Genomic DNA, 26,153 nt, shown 5'->3' with positions numbered 1-26,153 from the left:
ATCGATGGCTGGTCTCAGTGAAAGGATCGATGGCTGGTCTCAGTGAGACCGCCTCCCGATGATGATGATGATGACGTTTTACCTGCAGATGTTTGCTCTCTCGCACGTTAGGCTCACCTGTCCCTCTGCAGCTATGAGTGTGATGTCTTCGGTGATGCGGGGTACCCGGCGGCTGGTGCACGCAGACCCAGCTCTGTTCAGTAACTTCCCGTTTCCGGCCGTATTCTGCCGTGCCGGGAGCGCCGACTCTCTCCTCACCTGCCAACCGAACAGGAAGTTCGCCTTCAAACATGTGAGTTTCTTCCTCCTGATGATGTTCATTAACAAAGACGCAGCATTACAGTTCCTTCGTCTGTACAAATAAAGTTTTGTAGTGAAAAAAAATGAAGCATGTCATAATAAAGATAATTTTTAACTGCAGGTCAAAGGTCAGAAGAAAGATCAGAAGACCCAGAAGGTCAAACCCAAAGTGGACAAACAGGAAGTTGAGATCCGACAGGGGATGACGGCGGCTGCACTCGCTGAAGCCATGAACAGAGACTTCGGTAAGGATGATAGACAGTATACAGGTGGGCGGAGCTATTTGATGTTTCCCATTGGTCACTGAAGCTTCAAGGTGAGCGTTTGACCTTCGCTGTCTTGTTCCAAAAAACGGACCAAGAGTTTACCGCCACCTGGTGGCCGTTAGACAGAATGCCGGTTTAAGGCTCCTCCTCGTGCGACTACTTGTCCGACCCTGGAGCGACGTCGATGTTTTAAACTGTCTGTGGCTGGAAGCTGTTTTAAATAAACGTCTACTTGAATCTCAGACCACGTGCTGGAGGCTCTGCTGAACACGTCGGTGCATCTGGACTCTCTGGAAAAGGACACGGTTCTGGAGGAACGATGGATTAAAGAGGTGGTGACACGGTCAGGGATGAAGTTCAGATGGGCCAAACTGAGCGCGAGCAGAGAGCGACCCAACAGGGACGCCTGCAGGAGGTGACAAGAAGTCTCTGATCACGTGTATGTAACTCGTCTCAGTGGTTTGTAACAAAATAAAGTTCTCCGTTACCTACAACCTTCACAGACCGCCTGCTGATCCCACCCTCCTGGTGCCACGGCCCCCGGTGGTCACCATCATGGGTCACGTGGACCACGGTAAGACGACGCTGCTGGACAGCCTGAGGAAGAGCCAAATCGTCTCCACAGAGGCCGGAGGCATCACGCAGCACATCGGGGCTTTCCTGGGTAACAGCACGCTTTAAACTTTATTTAAACACACCCAAGGACAGGAAACGAAACAAGCAAGTTTTTTTTTAAAGACAAACTTTAAGAGCAAACAGAAGAAAATGTAATTAAATCATAAAATCTGTCATCAGACTCTGCTGATCGATTATTGAATGTTGTTTTAATAAGCAGCGTTTTCAGGTTTGTGCTCGTTTACAGACAGTAAAGTTTTTCCTGAAGCTTCCTTCCCGCTCTCGGATATTTTCTTCCAGTCCAGCTGCCGACAGGTGAGAAGATCACCTTCCTCGACACTCCGGGCCACGCCGCCTTCTCCTCCATGAGAGCCCGTGGAGCCAACGCCACCGACATCGTCGTTCTGGTGGTGGCAGCTGATGATGGCGTCATGAACCAGACGGTGGAGTCCATCGAGCATGCCAGGAGAGCCAAAGGTGGGAGCTCCACCTGACAGTCACAGCCGAGGGCTCAGAACGAGGCTTCGCCCCGTTTCTACTGCTTTTACTGGTTTCTATTCATTTTGGTTTTATGCTCTTCTACTGCTGATTCTGCTGTTCGTCCGTGTTTCAGTCCCCGTGATCGTGGCGGTGAATAAGTGTGACAAGCCTCACGCCGACCCTCAGAGGGTGAAGCAGGAGCTGCTCGCTCACGACGTTGTTTGCGAGGAGTTCGGGGGAGACGTTCAGGCGATTCACATCTCTGCTCTGAAGGTGAACTCATCAATAAATCCACAAACTTTTTTAAAGAAATCAAACAACACATCGCGTTGTTTTCCCACAATGCACAAAGAACATTCCTATTGGTCAGTTAGTACAACAGACAGGTTAAAGCAGCGGTCTCCAACCTTTTCTGCGCCACGGACCGGTTTATGCCCGACAATATTTTCACGGACCGGCCTTTAAGGTGTCGCGGATAAATACAACAAAATAAAACTAGTACCGGTACCGAAAAAAAGAAGATTTATTCATAACACACGTGAAAAGACCCAGGAAAACCGAGTTAACGATCAAAACGATAACAAAATAACGCTGAAAACCGATAAAAACCCTGAAAACCAGACATTTCACACCTGAGCCTCAACTCTCGCGGCCCGGTACCAAACGACTCACGGACCGGTCCGAGGCCCGGGGGTTGGGGACCGCTGGGTTAAAGGATAAAACAAGTGGATAAATTAAGTAATGAAAGCAGTTAATATGACTTCCTTAAAATATGAGATCATTACAGTCGGCCTGTTGTTGCTGTAGACTAATGATGTCATTGATGACGTTGTCAGGGTGATAACCTTCTGGCTCTGGCTGAGGCCACAGTAGCTTTGGCAGAGGTGTTGGAGCTAAAGGCGGAGGCTACCGGCCCCGTGGAGGGACTCGTCATCGAGAGCAGGACCGACAGAGGCAAAGGGTAAGTCCTTCACAGTGCTAACTCTGGTTTACTGGAAACATGAAAGAGTCAAACAGACCCAGTGTGACCAGTTTGGTCTTCCCAGCCCGGTCACGACAGCCATCGTCCAGCGGGGGACGCTAAAGAGAGGCTGCGTGCTGGTTGCTGGTAAATCCTGGGCTAAAGTTCGCTTCCTGTTTGATGAGAACGGCTGCGCTGTGAGGGAGGCGGGGCCGAGTACTGCGGTGGAGGTGGTTGGCTGGAAGGAGCTGCCGTCAGCTGGAGAGACCATCCTGGAGGTGGAGTCTGAGGTGAGTGGGATATAAACAGGCTCCGCCCAAATGAAATCGCTTCACATGAAATAGAATAAATGTTTTATTAAACAATAAATCGACAGAGGTTGTGTTCATCTCAGCTGATGCTTAGCCTACAATAATGAAAAAAAGGAGAAATATTAAGTTTGCGTTAAAAATCTCTTCGGAACATTTCGCTGCGATGTTCGTTTTCTGCCTCCTCTTTGCAAACTTTGCTCTTCATTGGCTTTTTTTGCTCTGGTTTTAAATTTTGGGGAAATTTAAATAAAAATCCAGACTGTGGATTGTTGGTCGTTGGTTTCCTTCGTGGGTCAGAGATGACCATTTCCTGTCAGTCCCTTCCACAATAAAAACTTTCCTCCTTTGGCTCCTGCAGCAGCGAGCGCGGGAGGTGGTGGAGTGGAGAAGTCACGATGAGGAGCAGCGGAAACTGCAGGAGGAGCAGAGCGCGATCGAGCAGAAGCAGAAGCTCCACCTGGAGGAGTACCGCAGGGAGAGGGAGGGGCTGTCCCACTTGAGCTGGAGGCAGAGGAAGGTGGCGCTTTACCGGGCCAACAAGACCCGCTTCGCCACGAGGCCCAGCGAGAGGATGCAAAGCGACCAGCTCAGCCTGCCGCTCATCGTCAAAGGTACACACTGAGCCAGCTTCAAACAGGCTCCGCCCACTGTGATGTCACTCTAACTGAACAACCGTCGACCCCAGGTGACGTGGATGGCTCGGTGGAGGCCATCCTGAACATCCTGGACAGCTACGATGCTCAGCAGCAGTGCGAGCTCGAGGTGGTCCATTTCGGCATAGGAGACATCTCTGAGAACGACGTCAACATGGCCGAAATGTTTGGAGGTACGAGCAAAGGTCGCCGTTCCAGATGTTTTTATTCATTTTGTGTGCAGCAGATTCTTCTGACCGCCGGCTGGTTTAGTGTGATTTCATGATGGGTTTAAAGCTGAGATCAGAGAACGCCTTCTTACAGAGTGTCTATGAATGCATCACAGGGTACCTGAGTTTAAAATAAATAAATCTCCTGCTCCACCTTCAAACATCGTGTGGACTGTCCTGACTGGCTGCGTCTCGCCATCAGGCTCCATCTATGGCTTTAACGTGGCGGCGAACCGTGGCATCGAGCAGCTGGCAGCGAGGAAAGGCATCCCGCTGCGCCTGCACAGCGTCATCTACAAGCTGGTAGATCAGCTGAAGGAGGAGCTCAGCGCCAAACTGCCACCGCTCGTCTCCGAGAACATCACAGGTGAGTCGGCACCACACGGTCATGTGACCACAACTGAGCTCAGGTGGAGCGGAGGGGTATCAGTGAGATCAAAGTCAGCGTTTCATCCCTGCTAAATCACCATGGTAACAGGCAGGATCAGCTGAAATTTTAATCTTAATTTTACCGCCTTATGGCCACCAGGTAAACGCGTCGCCATCTGACGCTTCTACCGTTGTTTTTAATCATCTGATTGGAGCACGTGATGCTCACAGAGGTCATTTAATGAGGACAACAGAAACAATGTGAGCACGCTCAGAGTGCGAAGCAGAGGCCAGATCTGCATATGTTCATTTTGTTTCTAGCCACACCCCCTTAGATCACATGTCAGAGGAAGATGAACCTGTGATATCAGTCACACATAACCTGTTCCCCCCCGGTGCAGGTGAGGCGTCGGTCGTCGCCATGTTTGACGTCACCGTGGGAAAGAAGAAGGTTCCCGTGGCCGGCTGTCGGGTTCAGAAAGGTCAGCTGGACCGACGGTTCAGGTTCAGGTTGATCCGAGGCCGGGACACCATGTGGGAGGGTGAGTGAGACCAGAGCTGGGGTCAAGGAGCAGGACTGGACCGTGTTGTTCTAACGTTCTCCTGATGTTCCCGCAGGTTCTCTGGCAGCACTGAAGCACCACAAAGATGACGTGCAGACGGTGAGGGCGGGCATGGAGTGCGGCCTATCGGCTGACGGCGACGTCGACTTCAGAGCCGGTGATATCATCGTGTGCTTTGAGGAGGTGGAGGCGCCGCAGGTCACTTCCTGGGACCCCGGCTTCTGAACTCCCATCATGCACTGCTGCGCAGCGCTTCTATCACAGACTCAGATGAACACCTGATGTTTAGTTTCAGACGTTTATTGAAAACTGAACAGGAAGTGGTTAAATTCAAACTGAAGCACAGATGTGTGTGAACATCCTGCTTTCTGACTGGACAGAACCGCTAATAAAATATACGTGTGATTGTCTGAACCAATCAGAAAGCTCATCTCACATCAGGAAACAGTCTAAATGTCCTCTGTGATTAATATTCTCGCACTCGATGGAACGCTCCGCTTTCAGCGTTCCATCTCATTTCTTCTTCTTGGGCTTCGTCGGTTTGGCGAGCAGCAGCGGGTCGATCTCATCTGCACTCAGTCCTCTGATGGCGAAGAGTCGAGCAGCGCGCTCCGACAGCGTTCCCCCACACTTCAACCCACGAGACATCAGTTCTTTTTTCAAGACGTCCAAACCCAGAGACTCCAGCTGCTCGACAGACGACGCCGAGAGCAAATCCAGCTGCTGAAGAACAACAAGAGTTAATGATCGCAACATTTGACTGCTCGAACACACTGCAGTGGTTTGTATCATATCTATCTAATAGACTCCAGTTTGTGCATGTAAATGGAGAGTCCTCTTCACACACTGAGGTTAATTATGGAGTTCCTCAGGGTTCAGTGCTAGGACCAATTCTGTTTACATTATACATGCTTCCCTTAGGCAGCATCATTAGAAGACATAGCATACATTTACACTGCTATGCAGATGACACCCAGCTCTATCTGTCCATGAAGCCAGATAACACACACCAATTAGTTAAACTGCAGGAATGTCTTAAAGACATAAAGACCTGGATGGCCGCTAACTTTCTGCTTCTTAATTCAGATCAAACTGAGGTCATTGTACTCGGCCCTGAAAATCTTAGAAATATGGTATCTAACCAGATTCTTCCTCTGGATGGCATTACCTTGGAGTCATTTTTGACCAGGACATGTCCTTCAACGCACATATTAAACAAATATGTAAGACTGCTTTCTTCCATTTAGCTCCAAAATTAGAAACTCCATAAAAACCTTCAGTAGATCCAAAATGCTGCAGCAATAAGAAAACCGCCACAGCTCAGCGATGACATAATTCAGACTTTAAAATTAACCTTAAACGTCTCATCAGAAACTTTAACCTTTGACTTTGACTTTATTCATCGGGTACACACCTGTTGAGACGGCCCGCTTGACTGTGATGGTTTGGACGGACCAGGATTGTTCTGGTCCTCTGACGGTGTCCCAGTCTGGTCCCTGGAGGTCTCCTCAGAGTCCCGGTCCTCTGACGGTGTCCCAGTCTGGTCCCTGGAGGTCTCCTCAGAGTCCCGATCCTCTGACGGTGTCCCAGTCTGGTCCCTGGAGGTCTCCTCAGAGTCCCGGTCCTCTGACGGTGTCCCAGTCTGGTCCCTGGAGGTCTCCTCAGGGTCCCGGTCCTCTGACTGTGTCCCAGTCTGGTCCCTGGAGGTCTCCTCAGGGTCCCGGTCCTCTGACGGTGTCTCAGTCTGGTCTCTGGAGGTCTCCTTGGGGATCTGTGTGGTTCTGGTGCTTCCACTGTTTGAGGATGAAAGAAGACTCTTTCAGACATCGTTAAATGACAGTGGATCTGGTCCCTGGCGCTCTTTGGTCTTTACCTGCTACCCTCCTCAGACTCTGCTGCCTCTCTTCGTGTTGTCATGGTAGCGATGGCAGCAGCAGTTTCACGGCTGGATGTGGACGGAGCCTCGTCATCATCTGAGCTCATCAGCTCGTCCATCTCCTCCAGCCCCGTCCTGTGAGCACAAGCATGATCAGTCAGTTTCACTCTGAACCTTCTCAGCTTCCCACATTTTGTTGCTAGGAAACAGACGATGCAGTTGCAACCAAATACAGCCGACAGAAGCTCACGTAAACGGATGCTGACCATCAGAGACAAGCTGCGAGTGCTTCAGCTGAACTCAGAACACAAGAATCTGTGCTGGTGATCGGTGAGGTCACTGGAGCTGCTGATAAAAGACGCTGTGATGTCAGCGGGCGCCAGGAAACCTGTTGACATCACAGTGCCCGCTGAGTTGATGGATTCACCAGAAATCACTGACACCCCACTTAACTGTTTTTCACCAAGCGTGTCCTCACAGGATTCAACTGGTTTCATCGGTTGGGTTTCAGCCAATCAGAACCTCCCTGGCTGCTGACCTCATGTTTTTATTTGTCAGGGTCTGATGTTGCTCGCACAGCGAATGACCTGATGACCTGCCGTCTCGACAAGGACAATAATTGAGAATAATTTGCCTTTCAGAACCTCGCTGTAGCTCAGAGCCGCCGTGCTTCTCGTTCCCTGTCTGAGTGATCGCGTAACAGCTGCCATGTTCAACTCTTCCTGTCATTAAAGACTCACCAGAAGCACCCCCCTCCTCCTGCTGTCTTCGTCTTCTTCTTCGCAGGCTGCTCGCTCTGATCACAGTTCAGCCTCTTGGCGCCGCACATGTCGTCCACCTTCACCTGGCTGCTGGAGGAAGCCTGCAGACCTGCAACAGGAAACACACCTGACGTCAAACACGTGCGACCTCGCGCTCTCACCATGCGAGCTGTGCAGCGCGGCCAACCTCTGAGCACCGAGTCCTCGAGTCGCTCGGACAGGTCGTGGCACTGCTGCTGGTACTCTGTGTCGGTGAACTGGTGTTTGGGCTCATTGAGCTTCCTCTGCAAGCGCTCCAGACGCCGCTGCTCCTTCTCTGCCTCGCGCTCCGCTTGCTTCTTCAGCCAGTCCGCCATCCTGCCGCACCACAGAAGAACAGACATGTCACTGCAGTGAGCACCGGCCGCTCACAATCAGACTCTACCCACAAACTGCAGGAGGAAGTGACCTCGACGGTGGGATAGATGGTTGTTTGACAGGTGTGAGCTGCGGTCACAAAATTGAAGACCTGGCCCAACATCACAGCGCTTTGAGCTTACAGCAGCAGCTGCTGCAGAGCAGATGTTTGAGGTGAATCATCATCAATAATTAACCTGAATCTTTTTCATCAACTGTAGAGAATTCACCTTTCAGAGTTTTTCTGCTGTTTTAAAGCTTGTTTTCAGACACTTGAAATTTAAGTGCGCTCACCTGGACAACACCTTGGACACTGCTGTATAAATAACATTCAAAGCGTTTCTGTTCTCATCATGTTTTATGTACAGCCATCAAATCTTATTATTATTATCAAATCTGTTAAACTGGCTCCAAACATCTCAATACGTTTACTGCTAGCAGGGGGCGGAGCAAAGCGTGACAGGAGTGGTGTTTGCACAGTTGTCTCCACGCTGAGGTGGGGAAAACTAAAACATCGTGCAAACAGACGTTATTGAGCCTTCTGGCTGAACGCTGCCACCTGCTGGTGAGACTTTCATTACATTTAGCACAGATTTTACTGGAAGACCTTTAAAGTAGGGCCGGGTATCGTCACTGATTTCTAGAACTGATTCAATTCCGATTCACAAGGTCCCGAATCGATTCGATCCACGATTTGAATCGGGGAAATTTTGCCTCAGACAGTCAGAAATATTATAATTCAGATGATGCATCAGTACATTTCCATATTTTTATATCTATAAAAAGAAAGCTTGTGAGACTTTATCACAGGTGTGAGCGTCACAGCTTTTGTGTCAAAGTAATTGAGGAATTTTATAAAAATATTCTGCAGTAGATCAAAAACGAAAGAAAACCATTAATCAACATTTGAACATGACCTGATGCTGCTGAAGTGAAGCAGAGCAAAGTTACAGAGGTTTGATTAGAGACACAGCTGAGCGTTTTGCAATGTTGCATAATTTTAAAAAGTTTAAAGTTCAGTATTGAACAGCAGAAATGAGGCTTTGTTTTCAGAAGTAAAAGGAAAAAAAAAAAAAACAGCGTCCCACAGCGCTGTAAACAGCTGTAGACTTGTGCGCAAGCGAATAATGAAGAAAACTGATTTTTAGACGGGAAACTGTTGTTGAGAGAGAGAGAGAGCTGTGCATGAAGTGTGATTTTATCCTGGTGGAAGCAAAACAGCAAAAGTCAGAGTGAATCCATGACGATGTTTATGTGAAGCTTAGTTTGGATCTTCTTTCCTGCTGGTTCGATCAATATTGTTTGGAGAGATAAAAACCTGCAGCTTCAGAATCTGTGCAAAAAAAGCGTAAACACAAAGCGCGGACCCGCCGAAACATCAGAATCAGCGAGCTGTCGGCTTTCAGCCCCGACCGTGTCCGTGCCGCCGGGTGAGAAAGGCGACATCTCACTGATTCTGACTAGGGCTGTCACGATTAGTCGACTAGTCACGATTACGTCGACTATCAAAATCGTCGACGACTGATTTAATAGTCGACGCGTCGTTTGAAGCTTTGTAAGATCCCAAAAGACGCATGAATAAGTAGTAGGATTTAAGAGTGTAATAACGGACTGAAACAGAAGATGGCAGCACTGCATGTACAAGGATGCCAGCTGCCGTTAAACCCCGAAGAAGAAGCAGCTCTGTCCCAGAATTCATAGCGCAGCCCAGCTCAGTTGTCAACAATGGCGGCAGCTAGTTAGTTTTAATGTTACTCTGATTATTCTTTTTGGGTCACAAAATAAACGTTTAACATATTTTCAGGCGAGAATGTAGCTGTGTAAACCTCAAATATCTGCTCAGTTTATCAAGACACCACATATTTTCAAAAGCGCTCCGACGTTTTCGGAGACGTCTGTTACCCACTAGCTCGATAGCGAGCCGGGGGCTAGGTCACTAGAGCCGTGAGAACACCGGACTCCCAGCAGATCGTTTTCAAACCCACCGCCGTCTTTCGCTACTCAGGTTAAACATATATAAGTCACTTAGATAACTTCAAAATGTTATTGTTTGGCTTTTTTAGTATTTTATTTGTTCCTGAGTAAATCGGTTTGGCTGAGATTAAAGTTATAGTTTTTACACAGCTGAATAAACGTCAAGCAGACAGCTGATTATCAGAAGAATATACTCCGGTGTCCTGTTATATTTTAGATAGCAAGGAGTTTATTAAACTTCAACGAAACAATCTGCAAACTTCATTAAAATTTAATAAACTATCATCTTGTCTTTATTTTTAGTTAGCACATACCTGAAACACTTAAAGCTGTAAGCTAATGATAGTTATATAAGAGCAGATGCTGCTGGTGCAATAAGCTGTAGTTTTATGTCCAATGGATGATGATCTGATTAGTCGACTAATCGCAAAAATAATCGGTGACTAGTCGACTATCAAAATAATCGTTTGTGGCAGCCCTAATTCTGACCCGTCGGCGGGTCCACGCTTTGAGTTTAGCCTTTGTGCAGAATCCGTGTTCCTGCTCTCTGTTTTAGCTGTTTGGTGGTTGTTGAGGTTTTGTGAAGTTTAACCTGAGATTCTGGCGTTTCGGGCAAAATAAATTTATATTTAAAAATCGATTCAGGATTTTAATGAATCGATTTTACGTTATCCAAGCTAGAATTTATTTTAATCGATAATCAAAACCCAGCCCTACTTTAAAGACTACAGAGTAATAACACTTCCTGTCTGATCTAAATCACAGCTAAACATTTCAGCTCCTGTGTGTTTGTCTCACTCTTTCTCGTGGTTGACGTCTCTGAGTCTCCGCCCACTGAGGTCCCTGCAGGCCTCTCGATTGGTCGTCTTTTCAATCTGAGCGCCGAGCGCGCGCAGCATTGAACCGAACCCTAAAACACACATTTCACAAGTTTCCTTCAGCTCTTCTGCAGCAGGAAAACTGGAAGCTACTTTCCGTTTACTGACCTCCTTTCCCTCCAAGGAGGCGGAGCTCCAGATGATAGACGGCTCCATGCTCCAGAGGATCGTCCAGGTGTGCCCGGCGCCCATCTCTGGTGACGTAGAAATCCTGGAAACATGAAAACTCGCTGAGATAATGTTTCTGAGATGAACCCTTCGATCATCTTCACATCCCCTGAAGCCGCGACCTGAACCTCCCGTAAACACACCTCCAGTTTATTTAATCTGGAATAAATCTAAATAAATAATTCAATGAATAAGAGCTGGCAGGAAGTATGTCATAACAGGGCTGATCCTGAGGCTCTGATTTTACGGATTTAAGTCAAAGTGATTGGGGCTGCCACAAACGATTATTTTGATAGTCGACTAGTCACAGATTATTTTTGCGATTAGTCGACTAATCAGATCATCATCCATTGGACGTAAAACTACCGCTTATTGCACCAGCAGCATCTGCTCTTATATAACTATCATTAGCTTACAGCTTTAAGTGTTTCAGGTATGTGCTAACTAACAATAAAGACAAGATGAGAGTTTATTAAAGTTTAATGAAGTTTGCAGATTGTTTCGTTGAAGTTTAATAAACTCCTTGCTATCTAAAATATAACGGGACACTGGAGTATATTCTCGAGCATCTCACACTTCTGATGATCAGCTGTCTGCTTGATGTTTATTCTGTGTAAAAACTATAACTTTAATCTCAGCCAAACCGATTTACTCAGGAACAAATAAAATACTAAGAAAAGGGAAACAATAACATTTTAAGTTATCTAAATGGCTTAAATATCATGTTTAACCTGAGTAGCGAAAGACGGCGGTGGGTTTGAAAACGATCTGCTGGGAGTCCGGTGTTCTCACGGCTCTAGTGACCCTTGCCCCCGGCTCGCTATCGAGCTAGTGGGTAACAGACGTCTCCGAAAACGTCGGAGCGCTTTTGAAAATATGTGGTGTCTTGATAAACTGAGCAGATATTTGAGGTTTACACAGCTACATTCTCACCTGAAAATATGTTAAACGTTTATTTTGCGACCCAAAAAGAATAATAAGAGTAATATTAAAACTAACTAGCTGCCGCCATTGTTGGAAACTACGCAGGGCCACGCTATGAATTCTGGGACACAGCTTCTTCTTCGGGGTTTAACGGCAGCTGGCATCCTTGTACATGCAGTGCTGCCATCTTCTGTCTCAGTCCGTTATTACACTCTTAAATCCTACTACTTATTCCTGCGTCTTTTGTGAGCTTACAAAGCTTCAACCGACGCGTCGACTATTAAATCAGTCGATGACGATTTTGATAGTCGACGTAATCGTGACTAGTCGACTAATCGTGGCAGCCCTAAAAGTGACTCACCCTTTCATGCATGAATTATGACAAACTCAATCAGGATTTTTATTCATCTTTAGGAATGAAAAAAAGATTTTTGAACTTCATTTTTTAAACATGTACTTTTCAAAGAGGTTCAGAGGACAACATTGTAACTTAAGAATTTGACAAACGAATAAACAATACACACCGTGTATATTGTTTATGTGCAAGTACACCATCAACACTGACACAAATACACGGAAACGGCCTTTGAATAGCTGTCCACTGTAGTGACCACTATGCGTGAAAGGGTTAAACTTTGCTTCAGCCTCCTCTGGATATAACCTGAGGTTACTGTCAGTGCTGACCTCGTTTGGGACAGGTTAACGCCGAGTTTAGCCTTATAGCTTATATGCTAACCGCCGACAGGTTGATTCCGTTCACCTGGACGTAGCGGTTTCAGTGGGAGGAACGTTTCGTCACTTTTCCAGGTGACTTCTTCACATGAGTGACGCTACGTCCATATGAGCGGGATGTGCTTACCTGGAAGATTAAGCATGCATCAAAACACTTTATATGCTAACGTTAGCGCAGCTGCTAACACTGATACCCGGAGTGCATTTAAACCGCCTAACCCGGGCTAACTCACGCTAACCCTGGTTATCCCGGATAATTCGTCTCAGCCTCACCTCCGGAAGCGGCACGAGCCGGTCCAGGACGTGCCTGACCACAGAACCGACCGGAAACACGCAGGTAGAACCTCTGCGGCCCAAAGCGCTCACCGACACCTCCATGTTGCACAACGCTCATGCGCAGCTCCTCCGCTTCTTACTGGCTGAGTTTTTCTTCTCTGACTTAAAACGCGCGGCGGTAGAATGCATTCATGTTACTGTACAGATGTACAATGATATACAGCGCCACCTGCTGATACGGAGTGCACTGAGCCCACGTCACGCCACCACAACAATTCGAATTAGTGAGCTAATAATGTGATTCATGGTCTCAGTTTCATGCAGTAACAATTAGGTAAAAGACACAAGTGAGAGGTCAAACAAGCAGAACGTTTATAGTTTGAACTGCTTTTACATCATGGGAATGTTTTATGGTTTTAAAATCTTGTCTGGTTTCATTTATAAAGCATTGAAAATTCAGTTTTGCACTATTGTATTTATTTATTCTCATTCTTTTCTATTTCTTATTCTACTTTTATTCAAGCACAACACTGTTGGACTGATTCTTAGTTTATCTTATTTCTGTATAGTTACATATTTGAATTTGTTCATTTTTATGTTCACAGTTTGCACCTTTGATCCAGAAGGAAGATATTTGACCCCACTGTATACTTAAGTGTATATTGTTGGGTAGAAAATAAAAGTCTACTTGGATTGACACACACACACACACACACACACACACACACACACACACACACACACACACACACACACACACACACAGAGAGAGAGAGAGAGAGAGTTTGTGTGTGCTTTTTTGGAGGACCACGTGACGCTCTTGCCTCTACAGCCTGCACGCGGCGCAGGCACTCTCCTGCACAGGAAATGCGCGGAGACAGAACTTCCGGTTGTGCGGTAAACATGGCGGCGCTGTGCAGGGTCGTGTCGGGGCTCCGGTATCGGGTCCGGCTCTCCCCCCGGTTCCTCCGGAACTCCTTCAGCTCGGACTCGGGCCCCGCTGAGGGCCCGGTCTCCGGGTTCGCCGCCGCCTTCGACCACCAGGAGGTGCTCCGGCGGGAGACACAGAGCAACGCGGCCGGGCCGAAGGCCTCCTCCTTGGGTCCGGAGCTCAGCTTCGCCGCGCTGCTTCGTCGGTCCCCGCTGATCCAGATGGGCCCAGCCAAGGACGCGGTGGTGGTAGGCAGGGTGTTCCGGGTGGTCCGCGACGATCTCTACATCGACTTCGGTGGGAAGTTCCACTGCGTGTGTCAGCGGCCGGCCGGGGCCGACGGCCTGCAGCCGGGCTCCAGGGTCCGTCTGCGGCTGCAGGACATGGAGCTCACCGCCCGCTTCCTGGGAGCCAGCACCGACACCACGCTGCTGGAGGCCCAGGCAGTGCTGCTGGGCCCGCTGGACGGACGGGAGCACCAGATCCGCGACTGAGGCCCACGGGTGGAGGACTCTGGTTGTTCTTGTGCGCACCGAGGCTCAGCAGGGCCCGAAACAAGGACGGAATTAAACAGATTTTCTTATCACGTGACGTTTGACTGTGCTGAATAACCCCTGACCCCGGTCACGTGACATTGTTACGCTGCTGGAGCTGATGGCTGCTGTCACTGTTCGTCATCATCAACACTGAAACTGACCAATCACGGAACTGTGATGTCATAACTTTGCAGCGTGTTTGTAAAAGTCTGTCATGGAAAAATCATTGCAGCTGTTTTCTTTATTTCTGCAATAAATAAATGTGTGATCTACGTTCAGCTCACTCCTCTCGGTTTCACACATCATTAGTCAGCTGCAATACTGAGGTGAGATGGCAGGTTAAAGGTCAGCTGATAAAGCTTCAGGTCGGGGAAGAGCAGCATCAGCAGCTCCTCGCACAGGAAACGAGGCAAAGCTCAGAGAAACAGACACAACGATGCTGATCAATTACTTTATTTTTCTCCCAGCATCCATTCAACAGCTGGAAGACCCGTGATTATAGAAACTACTACCTGCACAGGTGTGGCTACAATACCTGTGTGTGTGATCATGCAGGATATGAATAAGGCTGCAGAGTACTCTGATTAATATCTTTCTGCTGCATGCTTTACTGTAGCAGTACTGCAGTAGTATAGTAGTAGTACTGCAGTGTAGTTCAGTGCAGTAGAGCTGTGATGGACTGGTTCTTCCTGGAGGGGGCGCTCTGACGCTCAGGTGACTCAGCCACACATGCTCATACAGAGCCACTGAGGAGAGAAGACACGTTGACAGTCTGTGAGATTAATGTTTGATGTGACAGATTATTTACTCTTTTATTTGTGTGTAATAATCACATTTATATTCATGTCCTAAATCCTCGTGACTCGCAGGAAGGAGGGGGTCATTTTTCAAAGATGGATTTATCAGTCGTCAGGTTTGTGCTTTAATGTGAGCGAGTGAGAATTATGCTCTGGCGCAGAGGCTCAGACAAAACGTGAACCGTAAATCATCGGCTTACAAGAGATCTGACTGAGTCAAAGCATCCTTTATGCACGGCTCCTCAAGCAATGAAAAGATCGGTCCACAGTAATCTGGTTTACGCAGGAGAATAAATTTGTTATTATGAAAACAATAAATAAAATGTAGACTGGAGGCAGGAGGGGCACTTAAACACCTTTCTGCGCCTCCTCGTTCCCAAACAGAGCCGGAGGCGACGCTAAAGTTTCCTGTAAAATGATCCAAATCCACAAACATAGACTGTACGCTGAAGATGGAAGATACTCCACGTATGGAACAACAGGTCCATAAATACGAAAACAGTATTTACACAGAAAAATGATCCAAAACATGATTTTCATCACAGGCCTGATGGACACTGATGCTTACAGGCAACACATCAAAGACCTGCTTCCGCTCATATGAAACTAACATGGGTCTGATACTCGAGCGCGTCTAAGCTCAGTGTTTGTGGAGCTCAGAGACGGTTTACCTCGATGAGGTTCATCTCCACGGTGCCCGTCCCGTCTGTGTCCAGGTGCTGGAAGGTTCCTGACAAACACACACGGAGCAGCTCAGGACAAATAAAATGTTAAAAGGTTTATTGTGCATGTTCTCGCAGTCACATGATCAACCTACGGAACATGGCCTCCAGTTTGACGAGGCAGCAGGTGAAGTTGTCAAAGTCGATGATCTCGTTGTCGGCGTATCGAGCCACCAGCATCTGATGCAGCTTGTTGTTCAGTTTGAAGCCTGCGGACGCGACAGATCTCAGGTCAGTTTAATGCAACAGAGCACGCTCAGTAACAATGCAACACTCAGTTACCGCCATTTTCCAGCGCCAGACGCATCTCGTAGGAGTTCATGCAGCCAGATTTATCCAGATCGAACTCTCTGAAGATTCCCTGAAAACATGAAACCAAACTCGTCATCGCAGGACTCCGTCTCATGACAGATAAAGTTTTTATGTTTGAAATGAACTCGATATCTTTCACCTGTGAGCTTCAGCTGTTCACACTCACCAGCCACTTCCTGATCTTGTTCCAGAGGATCTGAAACTCCAGCAGCCCGAGGCGAGCGCTGCCATCTTTCTGAGATCGAGTCAAGGCCAACACGTCTTATTTCAGACATCAGTCATCAAGCTTTACCTGTCCAACCTGCTGAGCGGCGAGGATACGTCCATGAGGCTGACCATGGCTCTGCAGGACTCCGTGCTGAAGCCGTCAGTCTGCAGGTCTCTGTCTGCAAACCAGACCAGATCACAACCACATCAGAGCCAACCTCTCTGACCAATCAGAAGCCTCCATCTGATTGAGGAAGACTCACGTTTGGACACGACTCTGTTGAGGATGGTCCTGAGCTCCCGCACTGAGATCTCCATGTCCTACAGGGAAGAAACAGGAAGTGAACGTCCTCGCTGTTTCTGCACGTTCAGTCCAAGAACGTTTTAATTCATGAACTCACGTCTCCAGACAGCTGAGCGAACATGGACCTGAAGGAGTCGTCGATGTCGCTCTCTGACACTTCCTCCTGCAGAGAAGAAGAGCAGGAAGGTCAAAGGCCGAAGACACAAAGTCATAAAGCAGCCAGTTTGGTTTGTTTACCTCTTCCTCAAAGTTCGCCACCACGCCGTCGTCCATCTCCCTGCAGAGTCACAGACTGTCACTGAGAGGTCTTTTATTTTGATAAGTAAAGGTGTCTAGATAGATCATGGTGAACTCACTGGCTCTCAGACTGCTTCTCCGTGAATACCCGCAGGACAAAGTCCGCCTCCTTCGAGGGTTCAAAGGTCGACGGGACAATCAGGTACTCACCGGGCGGCAGGCGGAACCTGCCGCTCACCTCTCGCAGGTTGATGAAGGTCTCTGAGCGAGCGCAAGAGGACTGACGCAGGAAGAAGTCCTTCTTCATGTGAACGCTGGGACAGCCTCGGTGCTGGGGGACAGACCAACGCCGCCACCGTTAGCGAGTTAAAAAAAACGGAAAAGTGAAACGGACCGGAGTGACTCACCTGTTCAGGAATCTGTGAACGAGAGCAGAGGAAACGTCACCAACAGCAGAAATACAGCGTGATAACAACGTCACCTTTCTGACCTCTGACCTCATAGATGGCAAAGCCAATGGTGTGCATGTCCTGGCCTTGGCGGCGGTAGCGGCGGCGGTCTTTTTGCATCAGCGCCACCAAGAAGCTGCAGGCGGCTTCTTCATCTTCGGGGTCATCGTCCTCCTCTAGCAGGGAAATTTTATACTGAGGGTTGATCCAGAAGGTGTCTGCAGGAGAGCATCATGAGTATGTAGTTATAACCAAGGCGCACACAGGTGTCAGGTGTAGCGCGGGCTCTATGCTGGGTCCTCCGCTTCTCTCTTTAGACGCTTAGATCAGGACAGAAGTTCAGCTGAGCCCCTGAAGATCATCATGTAGCATCTGCTTATCAGTGATCAACACGCCGAGCAGCGCTATTGGTTTGAGAAACTCTAAAATTTGGCCTCCAGATTATAAAGATGCACAAAAACTTTCATGCTGATTGGGGACTCAGTAAAAATCTGATGGACTGACTTAAACTGTGTCGGGTCCAGGCCCGCTCACTAACACGCCACCCTGAAGGTACGCCAACAGTCAGAGCCACCTGGGCTCACCTAGACTAACTAATTGTTAACCTTTCCTCGCCGTCGGACCATGGTCCGGAGACTGGGACGGGAGGGGTAGATGTCCTCCTTTGGGGTCAACTCCCTTCACTTTTCGCAGAGTAGTGAGGCAGGCAGAAATTATCTGAGACACCAGGAATACTGAAGAGACGAGGCTTCAATGGTAAATGGTCTGTATTTGTATAGCGCTTTATACATCCAGTTTTCCACCCATCCACACACTGGTGATGGCAGCTACATTGTAGCCACAGCCACCCTGGGGCGCACTGACAGAGGCGAGGCTGCCGGACACTGGCGCCACCGGGCCCTCTGACCACCACCAGTAGGCAACGGGTGAAGTGTCTTGCCCAAGGACACAACAACCGAGAACAACAACTTGGTTTTTTCCAAGCCGGGGCTCGAACCAGCAACCTTCTGATTACAAGGCGAACTCCCAACTCGAGCCACGATCAATGAGGGTACTGCTCCTTTTAATACACACTGCAAAGGCTGCAGCCCGTTAGACCGCGGCCGTCTCTATCAACTCCAAAACCTTCTTCATTCTGCTCTGCCGTCAGGTGCTGCGCCTACACGCATGCTCACATGTTACATAGACTCTTCACACCCCCGTCACAAGCCAGACAATCCCTGCGACATACTCAGACCTCTTTTTCACCAACGTGGTGCCGAGCCTTGGAGAACCAGTCTGCATTTCCTCAGCTTTGAGAACCAATTATGATACAGGATTACAGGTTGTCTGGCTGGGTCTGCCAATCACTGGTAGCCCCGCCCACAGTCGCTGACATCAGAGGTCCTGACTTGGTGGGCTTGCGTAGAACTGGTTCTAGTTTGAGCGCGGCACCATGTTTGTATAAAAGAGGTGTATCTGCCCCTCCGTCCTCACTCGGGTGGTTCCTGCAGCCCCCGGCGGTGCTCCCTCTCCTCCAGCTGCCCTCGTACGTGGCGGTGTTCCAGAAGCTGGTGGAGTCCTGGCTCAGAGCGTCTGGAGTCAGATTGCAGATCTCCAGCCGGGAGAACTGACGCAGGAACTCCTGGAATGACATCCTGCACAGCGACAGTCGTTTGAACATCTTCGTCCTTTAAAGACACCACAGTCATCATCACAGAGCAAACATACCAGAACTCCCCGTCCTCCATCTTACACAGCATCTCGTCCTTCTCGGCCGAGTCGATGGCGTTCCACTCCGAGGAGCTGAAACACCAACAAACGTTAAACTCTCCGTGCTCTCCTCCTCCCACTTAGCCGAGTCTGACAAGCTGCAGCACTCACTTATCGCTCCATGCTCCAGTCCACTCCACCTGACCCCAGGGGTTCCTGATCCGGATCAGCAGCTCGCGCTGGCGCCGGTACTCCACCTACAGGAGGACAAACACCTGAGATCAAATGAGGAAATCTAAAACTGAGCGGTTCATCTGAGAAACAATGGTCAATGCTAACTTTATTGTCCCCAATGGGAAACTGATTTGCAAAGTGCAGCAGGCATGAAGGACACTCGATGTCTCTTGGTCCTAAAACTGATTCAATAAAACTTTATAAAAAAGGGTCATCATTTTGGGCGCCGGTTTGGCTCGCTGGGATGAGTGGGCAACCGGCCCGGGTTCGAATCCGACCCGTGGTCCTTTGCCCTCTCTCTGCTTTCTGTCACTCTTCACTGTATCTATCAGATAGAGCCCAAAAATGAATGAAATGCCTGTTAGCCTGTGTACTACAACAGCCATTAGTGTATAATATAGTAAAGAACCAGCTGACACACTGAGCTTTGTTAGTTAAAACATCTAAAATCCAACCAACAAGATTAAAATCCAGTTTAAACTGGAAGTCGATCAGCAGCGAGATGTGGCTGGATTGATTAAAAGCTGAAGAAAAGTCAGTAAAAAGGAGCTGAGCGTGAGCTTTGGCCCCATCCAGGAAACGTAATAGAGTGACCACATCAACGCCCTACAACAAGCTGCAGAATCTACTTCCTACTTTTCACAGGATTTCATCCCTAGAGCTGTCAAAGCGACCGGCCTACAATCATTTCGTGATCTGGAGCCGTCTGCTGCTGAAGTGATCGACTCAAACACACTTTGGATTGATTTGAGCTTTTTTTGGAAATCCACCAACATTTAGTCCTTTAACCCCAAAACGCCCAAACCATCCTAACTGCCCCCTGGGGATAAATAAAGTCATTCTGATTCTGACCATGAAGCCAGTCACGTGTTACTGAACCTTCTGACAAATGAAAGAAATAAATTAAATATTCATTTTGCATGAATTTAATTTGGATCCTTTTTATTACATCCAACGTTTCACAGTTTGGTCCTTAAACAGTGACGTGGTGAAAAATCACACTCTGGAGTTATTTAAACGTAGGGAGGTGAGCTGACATGACTCTCAGGTAACAGTTTGTTACTTTTACCTTGCAGCTGAGCTCACCTGTCTGAGGCCTGTCACAGAGTAGGCGTGGCCTTTGACAAGCTTCTTAAAGGTGACCGCCTCCATGTCGAAGCTGTTGGTGATCTGAAGACAGAAGGTCGTTTGATCAGTGTGGACAAACGCTCCGTTTTCACATCGTCACATATAATTACACCTGAAAAACCTGCGACATCACTTCCTGAAACAGAAACAAACGCCTGCACTGATTTGCTGAAAGTCTGCGGGACATTTTGTGTGTTTGACTCCACGGAGACGTGACTGACGTCGATGGAGCAGCCGAGCAGCGAGCCTCTCTCTAGCGCTTTGCTGATGATGCGATGAAGATCTTTGGGCGCCTTCTTCAGCTCGTACATCTCTGACACGCCTCCCGTAAAGTCCTCGAAGCCCTCAGTGGTGCTGCCGCCAGACAGCGCCTCGTATGACCCGTTCAACCTGAGAAACAACAAGAGACACGCAGTAAACACAAAGTTCACCCGCAGATGCCGTGCTGGATCGCGTTGAAACCGGCGAGGCTGCAGATCGGCACCTGAAACCACAAACAAACACCTACAAACATGAACACCTGTTTGTAGGTGGGCGGGTCTTACTTGGCGTAGGCCTTCTCCAGCAGAGCGCTCCAGAACTCTGTGCCTTCGGCCGAGTGGACGAACAGCAGCTCGCCATCTTTGACTGGCAGCCGGTCGTCGATCACCACGTCCACCCACTGCCCAAACTGCCAGAACTGCAGAGCAAGAAGGAGAATCAGTCACCTGTGACAGGTGTGTCCTCATCCAGCATCAACCACCAGCCGCACTCAAACCATGTCCACAAAACACGTTTTACAGGTGAATGAGCGTGGGCTTGGTGCAGAAAGTCTCACCTGGAAGTGGAAGATACCGGCGTATTGGTGGCTGAGGCTCTGACCGTGAGGAACAACGCGATGCAGCAGCTGCTCGTTCAGCGTCAGCGAGCCAATCGCAGCCAGCAGCCAGCAGTCACCTGCAGGAGCACACACAGGTGAGACAGGTGCACACCTGAGCCTCTTTTACAAGTTACTTCAGCCTGAATGAAGTGAAGCTGCAGCCTCTGCTTATTCTTTTTAATCTGATCTGATTGGACAAACCTGAATGGAGAGGCAGCGCCCTCTGCAGGCGGTCTGTGGTTACATCACCTTTAATCAGGTAAAGAGCTGCTGGGAGCGCTGAGCTCACATCAGATCAGCATGACTCTGTGGACGATGATGATGATGATGAGTTTGGGAAGTGTTTGTCGACATTCTTCTGACGGTCTCTCGGGACTCTAATGCTAAGCTAAATCCTAACAGTACATTCAGCTGCTAATGGTTCCGGCTAATGGACGGGCGTCCAGTGTTCACAGATCAATACAGGTCAGAGTGCTGCTTTCAAGTGCATCCCGTAACATCAAACTCTACTTCAGGAAATATATTCATCACATTCTTCGTGTTCACCTGGTTTACACCTGGAAACAGGTGAAGCTTAGACAATATTTTAAGCTCTTAATTAAAAGGTTAAGGGTTAAACCAAATAAACAACCCCTTCGCTCATCTTCTTTTTTCAAGGCTTGGATGGAGACTGGGTCCTGAGCGAGTCCACAACGAGCGAGAGAAAGAGACCTCAGAGCCGACCACAGGTGGCACACCTGCCTGTGTTTCAGGAAGGTCTGACTGGATGATCGACCCCGACCTCAGAGATCAGTAAGAGTGATTCTTAGCTTCAGTCCACTGAATCGGAATCATCGTTGACATTCATGTTATGTTTGAATGTGGCATGTTTCAGGATGTTTGTCTGACTTAAATCAGAGCTTTTAGGTGTTCTGCTGGTGGACACGATCAGAACAGAGAAGTGACAGATCCCACACACACACACACACACACACACACACACACACACACACACACACACACACACACACACACACACACACACACACACACAGTAGAGGCAGGTGAGACTGAAGCTGAGCGCCTGGTTGTTGAGTGATGAAGACGGCCTGTTAACCGCTGCTGCCTCGGCATTAGTGGAGCAGGGTAACCATGGTAACTAAAACTAAAAACATGGGGAATTCTGAAATAAAATAAAAACATAAAAAGAATAGAATAGAAATTTCCTTTACTGTCCCTGAGTTGTCCCCCTCCAAAAAAAGGTCTTTCCTCCATTGTGTGCACAACCAAAAAGCAAACCAGAAGAAAGTGAAACACACAAATATAAAAGAGTAAAACTCAGAAAAACTCAGTAAAATAAAAAGTAAGTAAGTACTTTACTCAGTGCTGAGTAGGCGCCGCTGAAACAGGCTGCCAGCTCGCGCGGAGCTGGAATTGCCAAAAGTTTTGACTTTAGACAAAAACATTAGAACTGAACCAAAATGGATCCACACAGGGACGAGTTACAGCTGGTAAACAGTGGTCACATGACAGGAAGTAAACAAACTCAAAACTGAAGTAAAGAGTGAGGATCGCCAGAGCCAGGCTCGTAGCCCTGCAAGTGCTTCTGGTATTTTGTCCACTTCCTGTTTATCTCTGTGAGTTGCTTTTAGGGATCAATAAGCAGCGCAGTGGAAAGTTAATGCTGATTGTTTTTGTTATTGATCCATTATTACTGTTTAGTTGTTATTGATCACTCAGTCTGAGTCCCCTGTTATTATAAAGTGCTTCTCTGCCTCCAGCAGGCGGAGCCAAAGCATCGAAAACAAGCCTGAGCTCCTCCCACCAGCGGCCAGGGTGGAGGGTTCATACCGATCATTCCTGTCCAGTTCAACACACACACACACAGGACTCCACCCAGCTGACTCACTGTGTGTGTGTGTGTGTGTGTGTGTGTGTGTGTGTGTGTGTGTGTGTGTGTGTGTGTGTGTGTGTGTGTGTGAGACACACAGAGACCAGTCTGTTGACTCATACACACATGCTGGTGTTTGCGTGTTTGTGAGGACCTGGTTTACTTCCTGTTTTCACAGATGCAGAGTTGGCCTCAGCTGACCGAAGAGACAGGGGAGTGTAACACAACTCTAACTGTATGTATGTATATGATCAGCTGGAACAATCAGCCTGGAGTTCATTGATCGAACCACCAGCACGTTTACATGAAAGAGGCGGAGCCTGTATCACATGACTGCCGAAGTGCTGCATGTGCTGAATAACGTTTGTTCAAAGCAGAAACACAGAGTTTCAGGATGACTGGCTTGTTAATGAACAACAAATCACACATGCACAGGTCAGTGTGGTTAACCAACCAGCATCGAGAACCACCTAAACAAGAGGCCCACAAGGTTCTGCGGTGCTAAACAGTTTCCTGGAGTTCAGGAGAAGGTGCTGGAGGAGCAGGAAGTGCAGGTTTCTGTGTGTGGTTCTAAGAATCACACACCTGATTTACTGGAAAGTTCCAACCGCCGACTCACACTGCATACCAGACCGGTTGAGCCTGTCCCAGTGCAAACTGGGAGCTCTGGCAATGAAAATAAGGATGTTTGCATATAAGCGTCTCTGTGACGGCGTCAAAGCAAACAAAAAGTCCTGATCTGAGCTGGCGGGTCAGGACAGAGTCAGCGAGTCTGCAGCTGATTTTGGGTTTGATGCTGAGTTTTTATTCCAGCGCTGATACTAAAGTTCATTCAGCCACAGCTGCATATAACCGCTCGATAACTGCACCAATTATTGCACCAATAACTACCTGATAACTGCCTCGATGACTGTCGCAAAGCTTCTCTGACAACTGCTTAATAACCGCCAGATAACTAGCAGTACGTTAAACCTGGACAGATAACCTGTGAGAGGTCACATGACTTACCCAGAGCGCCCTGACAGATGTCGGTCCTGGTGGCTCCGCCCACAATGAATTGAGGGTTTCGTGTCAGTTCCTGGAACAGCCAATCAGATGCAGGTATGAGTGTGTGTGTGTGTGTGTGGGTGTGTGTGTGGGTGTGTGTGTGTGTGTGGAGGCTCACCGTCGGCCTCTTCCACTCCACTCCTCTGGTTTTGGCCGTGAACGGGGCGAGCTCCTTGAAGCCGAGCGAGCCGGGTTCTGCGGGGAACATCGGGTCCTCAAACAGGGTCCTGTTCTGCAGGCAGTCCTGCCTCAGGGCCTCGAAATCCTGGTTCAGGTAGCGCACGGCCTGCTGGACCGAGCCCAGACCCGCAGCTCGGGCCCGGTCCATCTGGATCCGCTCGGACACGCCTGTAAACATCCTGAGCCAGAACACATCAGAACTCTGAGCAGCCAATCAGAGCAGAGGAAAGCAGGTTTGTACCTGAGTCTGTCTGGCAGGCTCGCAGCTGATAGGAAGTAAAACTGATGCTGACATTTTTCTACTGACCCTGTAAACAAACCCCAGGTGACCTTCATCAGGTAAACACTTCTGTTTCCCTCTCCTACAGTTTGAAGATGGCCCCGCCCCTCCCCTCCCTGAGCCTGGTTCTGCCGGAGGTTTCTTCCTGTTAAAAGGGAGTTTTTCCTTCCCGCTGTCGCCAAAGTGCTTGCTCATATGACTGTTGGGTTTTTTCTCTGTATTATTGTCTTTACCTTACAGTACAAAGTACTTTGAGGTGACTGATCACGTGTAAATAAAACATATGAAACTGACTCGACTGAACTGAAGCTTCACAGCAGGAGCCCACTTAGCCCTCAGGCAGGACCATCAGCACACCTGCTCTTGTTTCAGACAAAAATCAACCAATCAATCCGTACGCTGTGATAGAGCACCACAAAAATCATGTAAGGACGACACAGCTCACACAGGTGAGGACACACCTGTGTGAGCTGTGTGAGTTCAAAGAGCTGCGGACTCATCACAGCTGATCGATCAGAGGACCGGATGGTTTGTCCCAACTCAGCTGAGGAACACGTTTTCCCGTCATGCCTTTGGGCTGAGGACTTTCTGCATCAACCCCGTTAACTGTGATCGCGTCATAATATTTCTGCCGTTCGTGACAGGAGCCGTGACGTCATTAACGGTAAACAGCTGATTTTGTTCTTGTTTCTGTCTGAATCTACACGCAGCTTTGAGGCTTCTGATTGGTCCAGCGACGCAATGATGTAATCAGAGTTTGCTTGAATCAGCGCAAAAACGGAGAAATCAGCTGATCAAACCGGAAACGGAAAAAACAGAGGGACCGACGGGGATCGGCTCAGCCCGGTTCGGTCCCAGCTCCAGGCTCACCTGCACCCGTGTGGAGCTCCTCCGTGTCCTGCTCCGGGATGTGGTCTGCACCGGGTCCTGGATGCTGCTGAGGATGCTGAGCTGCAGCACCGCGCCCCGCCCGGCGGGAGGGGCGGGGCTAAATCGCCGCGCGCGCGCACACGTGATCAGTCATTCTAACAGGAAGTGGCTGTGTTTGCACTAGGCTGATGCTTCTCTGAATTATTGATCTGCAGTGATGATGTCACATACATGTGACCCTGCAGGAAGAACACAAGGATCTGAGAAGATCACCAATCAATCACTAATCGATCACTGCTTTTAGCAGCCAATCAGGCTGCAGTATGTGCTGCTTCATGGAGGCCGTGCTGTGGAGCACTTGTTGGGCGCCTCGGGACGTAAGTCTGTTAAGCTTTGCTGTTTTTGTGACACCTGTGCACCAAAGCTTGTTTCTCTTTTCATGTTTCAGACCGTCACTGTGACATCATCAGGAAGCTCAAATATTGGTCCAGACACTCCACCTGCTGCCTCTCGTAACGACGTAGACTTTGACCTATGATGAGCTCAGACACTTTCTGACTCGGATGTTTTTGTTGTGGAGCGGGTCACTGGTCACCTGCTCGATCTGTGAGTGTGAGGAGGAGCCAAGTCACCTGCGGCCAGATGTTGACCTCTCACAGCTGCTGATCTAATTATGAAATGAAACTGAGCTCCGGCCTGCGTCAGCCTCAGGAAACACCACACAAAGTGAAATGTTCGCGGCAGGCGTCTGTTCAAGAGCAGCTTCACCATTTTCACTGTGAAGCA

At 48.6% G+C, this 26,153-nt stretch overlaps 4 protein-coding genes across 5 annotated transcripts; 2 read left to right on the top strand and 2 right to left on the bottom strand.

The window, feature by feature from the left end:
* The first annotated feature begins 133 nt into the window (after positions 1-133).
* On the top strand, positions 134-5,141 carry mtif2 (mitochondrial translational initiation factor 2). The gene is made up of 13 exons (XM_084929807.1): positions 134-292; positions 422-545; positions 810-981; positions 1,070-1,230; positions 1,482-1,658; positions 1,795-1,934; positions 2,498-2,622; positions 2,708-2,912; positions 3,292-3,544; positions 3,619-3,759; positions 3,998-4,162; positions 4,566-4,706; positions 4,783-5,141. The coding sequence occupies exons 1-13, from the start codon at positions 134-136 to the stop codon at positions 4,950-4,952; spliced, it is 2,133 nt and encodes a 710-aa protein (XP_084785933.1). The 3' UTR covers positions 4,953-5,141.
* sde2 (SDE2 telomere maintenance homolog (S. pombe)) lies at positions 5,012-12,852 on the bottom strand. 2 transcript variants are annotated; one of them, XM_084929828.1, is made up of 8 exons: positions 12,710-12,852; positions 10,721-10,823; positions 10,533-10,644; positions 7,552-7,721; positions 7,344-7,473; positions 6,601-6,738; positions 6,142-6,520; positions 5,012-5,447 (listed from the first exon to the last, which is right to left on the bottom strand). In XM_084929828.1, the coding sequence occupies exons 1-8, from the start codon at positions 12,812-12,814 to the stop codon at positions 5,241-5,243; spliced, it is 1,344 nt and encodes a 447-aa protein (XP_084785954.1). In that variant the 5' UTR covers positions 12,815-12,852; the 3' UTR covers positions 5,012-5,240. The 2 variants fall into 2 exon arrangements, with proteins under 2 accessions (XP_084785954.1, XP_084785953.1); XM_084929827.1 differs by having other exon boundaries at positions 5,012-5,450; positions 12,710-12,851.
* A 707-nt stretch (positions 12,853-13,559) lies between these two features.
* Positions 13,560-14,457, top strand: mrps28 (mitochondrial ribosomal protein S28). Its single transcript, XM_084929872.1, has one exon. The coding sequence runs from the start codon at positions 13,580-13,582 to the stop codon at positions 14,135-14,137; it is 558 nt and encodes a 185-aa protein (XP_084785998.1). The 5' UTR covers positions 13,560-13,579; the 3' UTR covers positions 14,138-14,457.
* Positions 14,458-14,616: 159 nt separating this feature from the next.
* Positions 14,617-26,109, bottom strand: LOC146384700 (calpain-1 catalytic subunit-like). The gene is made up of 22 exons (XM_084929808.1): positions 25,368-26,109; positions 24,156-24,396; positions 23,999-24,068; positions 21,079-21,197; positions 20,807-20,940; positions 20,483-20,651; positions 20,220-20,303; positions 19,071-19,156; positions 18,918-18,992; positions 18,684-18,844; positions 17,256-17,425; positions 17,166-17,177; positions 16,878-17,089; positions 16,759-16,798; positions 16,619-16,684; positions 16,481-16,538; positions 16,332-16,396; positions 16,177-16,245; positions 15,981-16,059; positions 15,794-15,907; positions 15,648-15,706; positions 14,617-14,925 (listed from the first exon to the last, which is right to left on the bottom strand). The coding sequence occupies exons 2-22, from the start codon at positions 24,393-24,395 to the stop codon at positions 14,899-14,901; spliced, it is 2,109 nt and encodes a 702-aa protein (XP_084785934.1). The 5' UTR covers position 24,396; positions 25,368-26,109; the 3' UTR covers positions 14,617-14,898.
* Between the last annotated feature and the right edge of the window lie 44 nt (positions 26,110-26,153).

This window comes from Perissodus microlepis, chromosome 6, assembly GCF_051167445.1.
Source record: "Perissodus microlepis isolate ML-2025 ecotype Zambia chromosome 6, ASM5116744v1, whole genome shotgun sequence".
NCBI lineage: Eukaryota > Metazoa > Chordata > Actinopteri > Cichliformes > Cichlidae > Perissodus > Perissodus microlepis.
This window is presented reverse-complemented; position numbering and strand designations above follow the sequence as displayed.